Consider the following 12,673-nt stretch of genomic DNA (forward strand, 5'->3'; position numbering starts at 1 on the left):
GGCATTATTTGACACCCGATGACACACGCGATTTTGGCATCATTTGTTTGCATTTCCCTGAGAGAGCCTTGGGAGGATGATGTTATATCTTTAACACTACACTACCTGATACTGAGGTTTGTGCTCTGCTGGGCTTTTACCCAGGAAAAGCAGGAGATATTTGAGGATGGTGAAGAAGCTGAGGCTGAGCCTCCTCAATTATCCCGCCCGTCGTATGTAGAACTGTTAGAGGTTATGGATCGCGCCATGGCAAAGTTGGACTTGCCATGAAAATGCGCTAACAAGGTGATGCTGTGAGGCCACAAAAAAAAAAAAAAAAAAACTTGATGAGCATTATCTTTCTGATCATAGTCTCCAGGTGAGCCTTTCATTTCTGCATACAGATATCAAAAAGAAACGAAAGAGGCAATTTTTTTCCTGCATCCATCGGTTTCGGCATAAGTTTAAATCTGCCGTCAATCAAGGTGATGCGCGAAATCAGCTATGAGAGGATGCCCCCTGTAGAAAAAAAAACTTTTCGGTATTTTCGTTGAGACAGTGATCGAAAAGTTCAGGGAGACTAAGGTGCACTCTGCTGCTTTCAGATACTTCGTTTCCACGAAGGTCCAGGTCTGAGCCCAAACAGCATAGGGGTCATGGCCTGTCTCGATCTGAGGATCAAAGACGTGCAAAGAAGGCAAGCAGGGCAAGGGTAAGAGGAATCGTGGGTCATGAGGAGGTAAGCAGAACCTAAGGGATGTGACCCAGACGAGGCAGCGTTCTCGTCCGAATCAGAGTGATACAGGAGGAATCTACTCGTTCCCTTTAGGGATTTTTAACTTCTGTTTTTATCCTCCCCTTCCTAATTCCCCTGTAACCACCAGCTCTCCACCTGATCGAGGTTGGGTGGAAACCTCTTGCATAACAGTCTCCTATGCTGGACCTATAATGTCTTTGGCTGGTTCTATGTTCAGAGCAACCACCCTACTGAGGGTCTGGACTAAAAGGAGGTGCCCCTTGAGCGGGGCTCCAGCGCAGGAGGGTGGGGGAGTATGTAACCCTCTCTGTATATACTTATGTGTATTAAATTGCTAAATTGCTAGCGGTAGCCCCTGTGTGACAGGCAAGACTTGGTATAAAATGCTAGGCTCTTAGCCATATCCTTTTAAAGGAATCTTTCCTGATTCCAAGCCTTCAGCTCTACCCCGGGCCGAGGCTTAGGCCTTTGGCTGTAAGGGGTACTGTCACAGATAGCCGTCTAAACGTCCCAGGGGCAACTCCCGTGGAAATGGTAGAGTTGGTACTTAGTGCTCACCATGATTCTGGCCTGCACTCCCTTCAGCATGTCGGTGTGGGTATACTGTTCCTCATAGCGCCCCCAAGAGGATGAAGTTCGAAGTTCCCTTGAAAAGGAACGTCTCAGGTTACAAATGTAACCATGGTTCCCTGAGTAGGGAACGAGACACTGTGTCCTCTAGCTCCCTGCCATGCTTCGGAAGCAAGCTTCAGATGAAGAAGTGAGTGTTGGTTCTCCTGGTGCCCATTTATAGTTGCGCCGGTAGTGACGTCAGAGGCTGTAGCTGGCCAACAAGTTGGTGTTTTTTCAATGTATGCTTCAGACACGGGTCATAACGAGGTGTTCCCCGTATATCCGTAACCCGAGACGTTTTGTTGTCCTTTTTTTTTTTCAGCCACTCAGAGCACTTTTCATATTCTTCATAATGGCAAAAGCACATTTGTTTCAATCTATAAAAATAATCAGCCTACACTACATGTCAAAAGTTTTTGAACAGTACGATTTTTTTTAAAGAATTATCTTCTGCTTACCACGCCTTCATTTATTTAACCAAAGTACAGCAAAAACAGTAAAAAATTAATAAATACATTTTAAAAAATAACTGCTTTCTATTTAATTATATTTTAAAATGTAATACATTTCTGTAATCAAAGCAAAATTTTCAGCATCATTACGGTCCAATCCATTCCGGTCTTCGGTGTCACATGATTCAAAAATCATTCTAATATGCCGATTTGCTGATTGTCAATATTTAAAACCGTTGAGTTTTTTTTTTTTTTTTTCAGGATTCTCTGATGGATATATTTACCAGATGCATTTACCTGAAATAAAAAGCTTATAACATTATACAGTATTAAATTCAAAATCTTGGAGTTTTTTTGTGTGTGTGTGTGTGTGGGGGGTTGGGGGTTGTTAATAGAAATTTATATTTTTATTTAGCAAAGATAGAAATTTATATTTTTATTTTTAAATATTTTAATATTTTTTATTTTTATTTTAATTAATCAAAAATCTAATGTTAAAGACATATATAATGTTTCAAGATTTCTATTTCATATAAATGCTTTTTAAAAACATGAGAAATCTTACTTTTTAAAACTTTTGACTGGTAGTGTATGTTAAACTATAGTTTGAGATTAAATATATTAATATTAATTAGGTGAGTCTGAGACGGTTATTTGACAGCAATTTCACATTTCTTGTTTGTATGAAGTCTAAATACAAATAAAAGGTGAACATTAATTTATTTTTTTAAATAGACATGTTTCATAACTTTGTATGCACAGACATCTGTTGTTGCCGTTCTTGGCAGTTTTTACAAGGCTTTTTTTAATAGTGTTCATATCGAAATCCAAATTATATCGACCGAAATTAAAAAATATATCATAATATAAATTTAGGCCATATTGTCCAGCTCTAGTTGAGCACCACCAAAAGTAAACAGTACCATGTAAATATACATGCTGAATGACAATAACAGTGGAGCACAGCCTGGTTAATGTGTGCAAAGTATGAGGAAATTTAGGTCACCAACCACTATGCTAATAAGAGTACCGCACATCACGTGATGATTCATCCACATGTGGGTTATTATACCACCTTACAGACACACTGACACACTTACAGACTCACATTTCTGGTGGGGTAAACCACCGCTGAACCCCTTGTTCTTACCGTTCTGACTGAATAAGCGGAGACGTGTAATGGACATTAAAATAAATGTCCACAAGACTTACGATAAATATTTAAAATAAGTAACACTCCAACAAAAATGTTATCAGTTATCTAGATATCCTGTAATACCTCATCATCATCGCAATCACTGTACAGACGTTGGTATTCTGCTGTGTCCCCCATGCTAAGGTCAAACCAAGAGTCCAGCTCCGTTGCTCGTCCGCTATCCAGTTCAAACAGACTGTCCTTCTGCGCACAGGTGAAACCACTGATTGTTGCTCCTCATAACAGGCGGCTGCTTCTTGTTCTCTGATGGCTGGTCAGTGTATATTTGTGTGATGCCACACTATCAGTTAGACAAGTTCATCACATCCCTACGCATTTCCTAATTCTATTGTGTACCCAAGCAGATTGCAAATCCTCTCTCCCTGAGCTGTTTTTCATTCGGGCTCCTTCATCGGAGACGCTCCATCCCTCCCTCTCTCCCTTTTAAAAACATCTGTGTGCAGTGGGTTTTGTTTTTTGTTTTTTATATATGTGGAGTCCTGATGGCTTGGCCGATGCCATCGGCTAATCCCTTGTTATTGTTGTCATGTTTTCCCCTCTAATTTCTCCCTTTTTTTCCTCTTGTTTTTTAAGCCGAGGCTGCTGGTCTCTGCTGCTGTGATGAGTGGCTGTCCCCGACAACGCAGGGGCTACCTCATCAAGTGCACTCACCAGTGAGCAGTGGGCTTGAGGCTCTCAGCCAATCATAATGCTCACCGACTCTGCTTGATGAAGCAGCTTTAATCTGGAAGGCGAGTGCATTGGAGAGAGAGAGAGAAAGAAATATAAAGAAAGGGAGAGGCAAAACCCGCAGAGGGAGGTGAAGGGTAGTCTGTTTGCATCCTCCTGTCTCCTGATCTCTCCGTACTCTCTCTGAGCAGACTTAATGTGTGGCCAATCTGCTGTTTTTCATCCCACCCAACCAGCGGTCTTCGCTCTCCTGAGCCTGAGAGGAAAAGTCTTAACTAGGATACGAAAACAGCTGCTGTATGTCAGCTAGGGATGGCTATTATTTTAAATACAAGAATCTAACACAACTGTAGCAATACTAAAACTATTATTGAATTATACAAAAAGTGTAATCCTCCTATGAATTTTTTTTTATTTTTATTTTTTTTGCTGCTATGGTTATCACAATCCATAAACTTTGTAATATGCAGCTAACAGCATTACAAATGTATATTATACAAAAAGCAAGCAAAGAACACATCATATCACTGAAGCTCAGCACCGCCCCCTTACTGACTGAGCTAAAACTCCCATTATAATCAATGAAGCTGACAAGTGACAACACTACACAGTGAAGCTCTTATTTGCATGGTGTTATTTTTTCATAATGAAAAGATTCACTAACATGCGTTGACTAAACTCTTTGAAAACGTATTCACTAGGGGTGTGCACAGATAGTTCAAATGCTAGATCTAGAAGGTATTTCATAATGTGTAATGTTTTCTTCCTAGCAGAATTGTTGGTGCCACATGAACTGCAGTCTCAGTGCTGTAAGCTATGAGTGAAACATTTTTCAACAAGGTGTGAGCACAAGACATCAGACTGACAACCATCAGAGTCACGCTGCCAAGCCATTCTCTCTCGCTCATGTTTCCTCTTCTCTCTTCCATCCAGACATTTTCATATGCAAATATGGGCCCTACCTTTCCCAGGAAACCTCACTTGAAACCACCCCAACTATCCATTCAACAATTGGTCAACAGGATGGCAGTACGCACTTTTCAATGGCACTCATTCCTTTGATTCTCTGTGCATTTTTTTCTACCTCCTGCTCTTAAGGGGAAACAAAGAGTTGTGTTCACTAAAAGACGGTTGAGCTAGTTTAATGGCCTGCGACTACCCTCCCCATTATTGTTCCCATCTACACGTTAAACTACATGATCCACAAAACACTATTTTTAGCATTTTAATGATGCATTGGACTTAGGCTTGTTATAAATATATCAATTTATTAAACAATATATGGACATAACTGTGATATATCACCTATTGCTGTTTACATGACTGTTTGTTAATATACTGTATATGAATGACACCAACATCTTAGTTGAACGTGCGGCCTCTGCTTTTTCACCTCGTCTGCTCTCTGTCGGAGTTGGAGGGAGGGCTCAGGAAGCTCCATTTTTTGTGAAGTATATCTTGAGTATTTACAGTGTGAAGAGCAATGATTATTTATGACAATGTTTAATGTTATTTATGTTCAAAGCACTGAAGAAGGCCTTGAGCTGAAACATTTGTGTTTTGTCCTGTATAGTTATACATGAACAGATTCCTTCTTTAGAAAAGGGAAAATGTTTCAGTTATAAATAATTTGTTGGTATAGAAAAACAACTGGAATAACTATATTTCCGTGTAACAGCACTATACTTTTCAGATCATGTGAAAAGCTGCATTGAAATTCCTATTCTGTATTTATTTTACATATATGATCTGCACTTTCACTAAGAACCGATACAGAACGTTATTTACTAGGGGTGCTCCGATCACGATCGGCCGATCGTTATGCGCATCTCGTCAGTAAGACGGTTTTCTAATCAGCGGTTAATTCCATCAGGTGCGTGATTTCACATAGAGCAGCTGTTACTATACACAGCCGTTGTTAATAGAGAAGATGCGCAAATCACGTTAATTTTCAGCGTTTTTTGGCGCATCTTCTCAGTTAACAACGGCTCTGTGTAGTAACAGCTGCTCTATGTGAAATCACGCACCTGATGGAATTAACCGCTGATTAGAGAACCGGCTTTACTGACGAGATGCGCATAACGATCGGCCGATTGTGATCGGAGCACCCCTATTATTTACAATAATAGCAACAATACTACAGTGAGAGTAAAAGTTATACCTTCTTTCTTTTGAGTATACATTTTGGCGGTGTTATGCAAATCTTCCCACACAGTGACAGATATGTTGGGGGGGGGGGGGGTGATATCGCATCATATGACCCCTTTAAATCAAATCTTCTATTCTGTCTATACTGGTCAAATCCTTTTATTTGAAAATTAAAACATAGAGGCTGCTTTAGTTCTCATGTTTCTCTTTCGGTGTGTTTCTAAGCATTGTTTGCATTAGGACAATCTCTCGGCCTCTGAGCAGATGGCTAAAGCATCACCAGCAATGTCATTAAATCCCACTTCACCCACATACACCCCTCCTCCACCCAATGTTAGGTGATATTCTCCTGCTGCCAGGCCATAACCACACACGTCAACGTGACACACAGACCAGCATTCACCCCTACACTGTCTTCTTCCATGGAAAAGGCCAAGGAGAAGCTTCTATAACAAAAGCAAAAGATAAAAAAGCTTAGAGCAATGAGAAAGAGAGAAAGTGGGTTTATGTTTAGTCCATCTCCATTGTGCTTCTAAAGCATTCTCTCAGATCAAGCTTCAAGGCAGGGCTATAAGATATCCCATATGACCACTCACTCAGGTACGGAAAATTGATTTAAAGCCTATAGACTGACCTGCATACTAAAAAGGGACTGTTATAACCATGTGAAGACTAAAACAACATCCACACTCATATGCAGCCTTGAAATCTGATTTCCAGAGGCTGCGAGTTGTAGTGGAGATTCAATTTCTGTATGCGCATAATGTGTCATCTTGTGTTTTAAAATACAAACATGCAAAATCAAGGAAAGAACAGCTGTTTATTGATTACTCCTTATCTGCATAAAGCACAGAAGGCCACTAGCCTAATTATTTGTTGATAATGCTAGACCTGTGCCTCAGTATCCTCAAAAGCAAGTTAAATTATACTAAACTCTGTTCTAGTGTACATGCAACTAAAAAGCAGAAGAGTGCAGGGACTGAAAATCCTCTCTGATTGTCACATATAAAGGAGATTTATATTTTACCGTTTCAGGCAGCTAACAAAAATGGCCATCAACAATTATTACAGCTACATTTACTAGTGATGTGCCGAGGTGAAAATTATTGGACACAGTATGCCAAAAAGATAAAACAACGATGCTTCAAATAAAACTACAATAAAGAAAATTGTTAATATTATAATATTTTGCACAGTTCTCATTCCTTCAGAAATTCTACAGTAATATCTTATATTAAAAAAAACTTAATTCCCATCCTGCCCAACCAGCATGAGATTTTCAGTTATATTCCACTGTTAATCCCCATCAGGATTAAAAAAAAAAAACACTCCATATTCCCTGTGGCTGATGAAAAGAGAAGTGGAACCATGTTTGCCAGTAAATTTACTCATAACACTTTTCCTAAAGTGTAATGTCCTAAGAAACAGACGTACATTATAAGAAGCATGCATTCTGTGGTTCTGTGACTTGAGCAGCTTGTTTCTTAAGATATGTAAATTTTTTCATTGGTAATAACAAAAAAAGATGCTGTGCTTTCATAACTCAAATAATGCAAAGAAAAAGGTAATATCCATACAACACAATTATGTTGTCATGCATGACATTACAGCAATATATGGGGTCCCCTTTAGGAGTTAAAGCTAATGGTGTCATCAATGTAGGACAAGCTTCAGTCTATTGTAATTCAACAATATGTGATAGTATTTGTGTTAAGTGTAAACTTCTGTGTGAATATTTATACAGATGTGTGTCTTCATGTGTTAAAGGATTAGTTCAGCCAAAAATGTCTTAATCTAGCTTGCGTTATCTATCTACTCTTGTAAAACGGGAAGCAATTCCAGGGGAATGGCGTATGGGGTCAGCGTTGCGCCAGTGGGAAAAAAATAAATTAAAATCTCTTTAAAATAATAACAAAAAACACAAGTGAAGGGGTAAAAAAGACTTTCTTTGGGCACTGTACATACAAAAATAAATAAATAAACAAAAATCTATAGGGTCCTAGAAATGTGGTTCTGAAACTAAAGCCTTTGATATTGCAGGAATACCCGACTCACAATAGCAGCCTTATTGAAAATGCACATTCATTCTCTGCCAGCAGGAGGCGCTTTGGGAACTGTTTCCCCAGTAACGGCAGAACACAAAGCAGCCCAGCAGCAAACTTTAAAATGTGCAGTGCTTATATTTATTTAATGAAATCATAGCCTTTTGAAGTTTAATTGTCACATTAAGCTGGATCGCAATTCTGAACTGTACTCTAATTTAAGACCTCTTTAAATCATAATTAAGACTTCCTTGTACAGTTTAAGACTTTTTAATGACCATAAATTTGATGCATGTAAATTTAAGACATTTTAAGACTTTTTAAGGACCTGTGGGAACCCTGAGTGAGTGTGCTACTATTCAACTTCCGCACTCCACACAAACACTTGAATCGCATACATTTTCTAGGTTAGCGCTGGTTAGAGCGAGCAGCCCTGTATAATGTTGCTACTTCTTACGTTTCATATAAGCCACAAATGTTGGATGTTCAACGAACTGTAATTACCACATAGACCAGCTGTTAATAATCTGTCCGTATGACTTTTTTTTTTCAGCGACTAATAAAATTTTGAACGACTAAGCCTCTTATAATCGACTAATGGTTAGTCGACTATTAGGAAGCAGTCCTGGATGGAAGCAACCTGATGCTCACTTTATCCCTCCCTAGTAAAGCAGTAATTTAGTCGTCCTTTTCCTCACTCAAAACTGTTCTGTTCAACTCAACTTTTTGCATGGTCTAGAGTTATTATTTGATTCTCAGTGACCCTTTGCAAAGATTCACACTTCTCTGCTGGCACTTTTTGACTGTCTATTTGTGCACACAACGTGGATAAGCTAACATGTAAACACAATCCGCCGCCTCGGCGAAGACCATACCACACCAACCCACTCTCACAACAGTCACAGCAAACGCAGTTGCAGCACAGCTGGTGGCAAACGGTGGCCAAAATTGGCGCAGACCCACAGGAGAATAACGCCGGACAGCGGTACCGGTCCACTCACAATCAGCTAGTGCACTTACAAAGTGTTTCGATCCACAAGAACTGGAAGCTGCAATGAATATGATGAAACCTGGGAAAGCAGCAGGAACCGACGACGTACTGACGAAAATGTCAGACCAAATTCACTCCTGTGCACCACCTACAAGCTCTATCAGAGGCTATTACTCCAACGGCTTATGCCAGTTATAGACTCTAAGCTTACTAAAGATCAAGCTGGTTTTCGTCCTGGTCGCTCTTGTGCTGGGCAGCTATTGAACCTCACCCAACATATTGAGGATGGCTTTGAGTATAAACGCATCACTGGAGCAGCTTTCTTAGATCTTACTGCTGCCCACGATACAGTCCAGCACTGCACCATGATTAGGAAACTTTTTGACATGACTGGTGACCTCGACCTGTGCCAAATCATCAAAAGCCTCCTTAACAACAGGCACTTCTTTGTCCAATTAAATGACAAGAAGAGCAAATGGAAAGCCCAAAAGAACGGCCTACCACAAGGCAGTGTACTGGCCCCCCTCCTTTTCAACATCTACACTAATGACCAACCACTTCACTCACAATGCCGCCAGGAGAACATCCAGAAGATTGAGGCTGTCCTGGAAAATGCACTCCAAGAGATGACAACCTACTACAAAAACAACCACCTGAAACCCCAACCCATCAAAAACTCAATTATGCATTTTCCATCTCAAAAATCGAGATGGGAAAAAGAACTGAGCGTCTCATGGGATGGCCACAAACTCTCCAACCACCCTCACCCTGTGTACCTGGGAGTCACACTCGACAGGACACTCTCTTTCAAAACTCACCTCCAGAACACCAAAGCCAAGATCAACACTGGCAATAACATTCTGCGTAAACTGGTAATATCCAAATGGGGTGCCGATCCATCAACCATCCACGCAACTGCCCTTGCCCTGTGCTTCTCCACAGCTGAATACGCATGCTCAAGCTGGAGCCGCTCTCACCATACCAAACTGATTGACACAGCCCTCAATGACACCTGCCGCATTATCACGGGTTGTATAAAGTCAACGTCAGTCCCGTGCCTCTATGCTCTGGCCGGCATTGCCCCCCCTAACATCAGACGATCCATCATCGCCCAAGACGAGCGGAGAGCACAGGAGTTTGACACCAGGCACCCCCCTGCATGGACACATAGCACCCCCACCCCGTTTGAAATTGAACTGGTTAGCTGTCCCATTGTTTCAAGATAGGCTAACAGCTTAGACTGTATGTCAGTACTGCCCCACCCCTTGTTCGGTTTCGCTTTTTTTTTTAACAACTGTTTATTGAAATTTTCTTCTGGGAACAGTAGTATAAAACTACTCCATCTAACTTTACACCATCTAAATGGAACACCTGGAAAAACCTAGATGCTTCAATTTATATGGATAAACAATAGATTCCTCAATTGCGCTCCAAGACACAGAAGCACAAGGATCAACCAAAATTGATAAAGGGCGGAGGGAAAAGGCTTGAGCATACAGTCTAAAGTTGGGGAAAGAAAGACCTCCATGTAATTTACTTCATTGCATGGTAGTCAGTTTAATATGAGGGCGTTTCCCATCCCACATATACCATGAAACACATGCATCAAGTTTGTTCCAGTAGCCAACCGGTGGAGCCGGAGGAATCATGGAAGAAAAATTTATATCTGAGAGAACATTCATTTTAATCACCGATATACAAGCCTGAAGAGAAGTAGGAAGACGAGACCAATTTTCCAAATCTGTGGATATTTTGGCTAGAATACTATTATAGTTTTTTGAGAGAATTTCCAGCAGGGAAGGAAAAAAACATCTATCCCCATGTACTTAAAGTTTTGAATCAATGGAACAGAAACAGAAAGGGAAATGGGATCTGGGAAATGGGAATTGAGGGGAAGTAGACATGACTTCACTAAAAGGTGGCTTCTTCTTCTTCCTTGAAAATAGGAATTCTGCCTAAATCTTTGAATCAGGAATTCTGCCCTGGATCTCAGTAATGAATTGAATTTGAAGCTGTGATTCCAGTTCAACTATCTTTTTGTGTCATTTTTTCTGAGGGAAAGAGGCATATGAAATCGAGTTATTCCTTATAAATCCTTTAAAGAGCCAGTAAGATGAAAATTCTAAGCTTCCTATCACTGTTTATAAGTCCTGTACAATAGGTTTAAATCCATCCAAGCTTAAAAAACATTGTCATTTTGTCAAAATTTCATTTTAAAATTACCAAAATTCTCAGAGATCCCCAAACGGTTCGCGCAAAGCTGTTCAAAAGATTCAGTTTCCTTAAATCCCACCTTTCGGTAGCATACTGTGTTCTGATTGGTCAACTAACATAGTCAGGTTTGACTGGTTGTTCCGCACACAACGTAATGGTAAACAATGCGTTAGCATCTTTTTGGGGTGAATTATGTCTTATTCCTCTCATCGCGAAGCAAACAGAAAAATAAAAAAACTTGAACAGTCTCGCTGCTTTTTCTTCTGTGTGGGTGTATTCAAGCCGCGCGCTTCAGTTTGAATCTGAATAGCGCGTTCAGCGCGGGGGCGTGGTCACATTAGATATAATGAAGGGAGACGTGAAAAACGGACATCGCGTTGTTTTCATATGGATTACTTTATCACAGAATATCTATTAGCAGCACTTGTTACACTTCATTTTAATGACGTGTTTGTAAATGAAAATCAGCACAGACAAAGGCTGCAGACAGCACACATACTGATAAGACGCTCGGGAGAAAACAAACACATAACATCATAATCATACTTCACGTTGTTATTCGGAGATGCCTGTTGGTCTAAATAAAGTTGGTAATGAATCCTCTTTTATGGCCAAACGCTTTGAAAATCCCGCCTTGTACTCACAGAGATTAGAAAAGCAGTCATCAGTGAAATGTTGTGAACACAACAAAAGGGATTTGTTGTACTGCTCTGGTATTGTGGTAAAAATGAATTTTAGCCATTGGTTCTTCTGATCTTCATTCTTTGGCAGTGAAAATAAAACAAACTTGCCTTTACAATGAAAAACATACTGTCTCCTCGACATGATGCTATCACACCAACCAGAGCGTCTGTGTGGGGGGTGGGGCAGGTCAGAGTTCCGTTTCTCCCAAGACAGTAGGCGGAGATAATTATGCAAAGTGTTCTAGTGACGTGGGCAAAAGATTTGAAATCTATAACGACTCGTTTCAGCGATTCAGAGTCGACTCCTTACTTTATAAATCGTGTACTTTTTGGTTTAATTACTTTGAACATTGTTTACACTGATGGACAGCTACACCATACACTGTAATACAGGTAATTTTTGATTTCCCATCTGTGTGGCTCTTTAACTGCATTCCAAAGTGTTCACGGATCATTGACAGAACCTTGGTTAATTTCAATGAACTCAACAAATGTATTTCTAAATTTACAGCAAAAGTTTTCAATCCCATAACAATTTAGGGTTAAATCGCCATCTAGTGGCGCGAGATGGCCGAGGGATCAAAGATAATCTGCAGAAATTTCCTTAAAAATCCAAAAAAGATAAGAAACAGATATCAGCATCACGAACAGCATAGTCTATTTAAGAATAGGAGTTATGAGTAGCAGAGAAAAAGGTGAAAGATGGTGAAAGAAGGATTTAATAAACACCAACTATCCACCAATGAGGATGATGTTACACATTAACAAAGTTTGTCAGAACAAAAAGCTTAAGAGTGTGGTTCCTTTAGTCCAGATCTATCTAGGACCCCCTTCTTCAAATCTTGCCCTGGAGGTCCAATGCACTGCATAGTTTGGCTGCAACCCTGATTAAAGCCACCTGCCTGTGATT

The 12,673-nt window shown here is 40.1% G+C and overlaps 1 protein-coding gene across 1 annotated transcript in view; it reads right to left on the reverse strand.

Annotated features, from left to right (window-relative positions):
• Positions 1-3,616, reverse strand: part of LOC128022457 (activated CDC42 kinase 1) — a 46,246-nt gene extending 42,630 nt beyond the window's left edge. The window contains exon 1 of the mRNA XM_052610074.1: positions 3,080-3,616. Within this exon, the coding sequence (XP_052466034.1) occupies positions 3,080-3,133 (54 nt within the window). The 5' untranslated portion in view covers positions 3,134-3,616. The remainder of the gene's footprint in view (positions 1-3,079) is intronic.
• Positions 3,617-12,673: the final 9,057 nt, after the last annotated feature.

This window comes from Carassius gibelio, chromosome A2 (genome assembly GCF_023724105.1).
Source record: "Carassius gibelio isolate Cgi1373 ecotype wild population from Czech Republic chromosome A2, carGib1.2-hapl.c, whole genome shotgun sequence".
In the NCBI taxonomy this organism is placed as follows: domain Eukaryota; kingdom Metazoa; phylum Chordata; class Actinopteri; order Cypriniformes; family Cyprinidae; genus Carassius; species Carassius gibelio.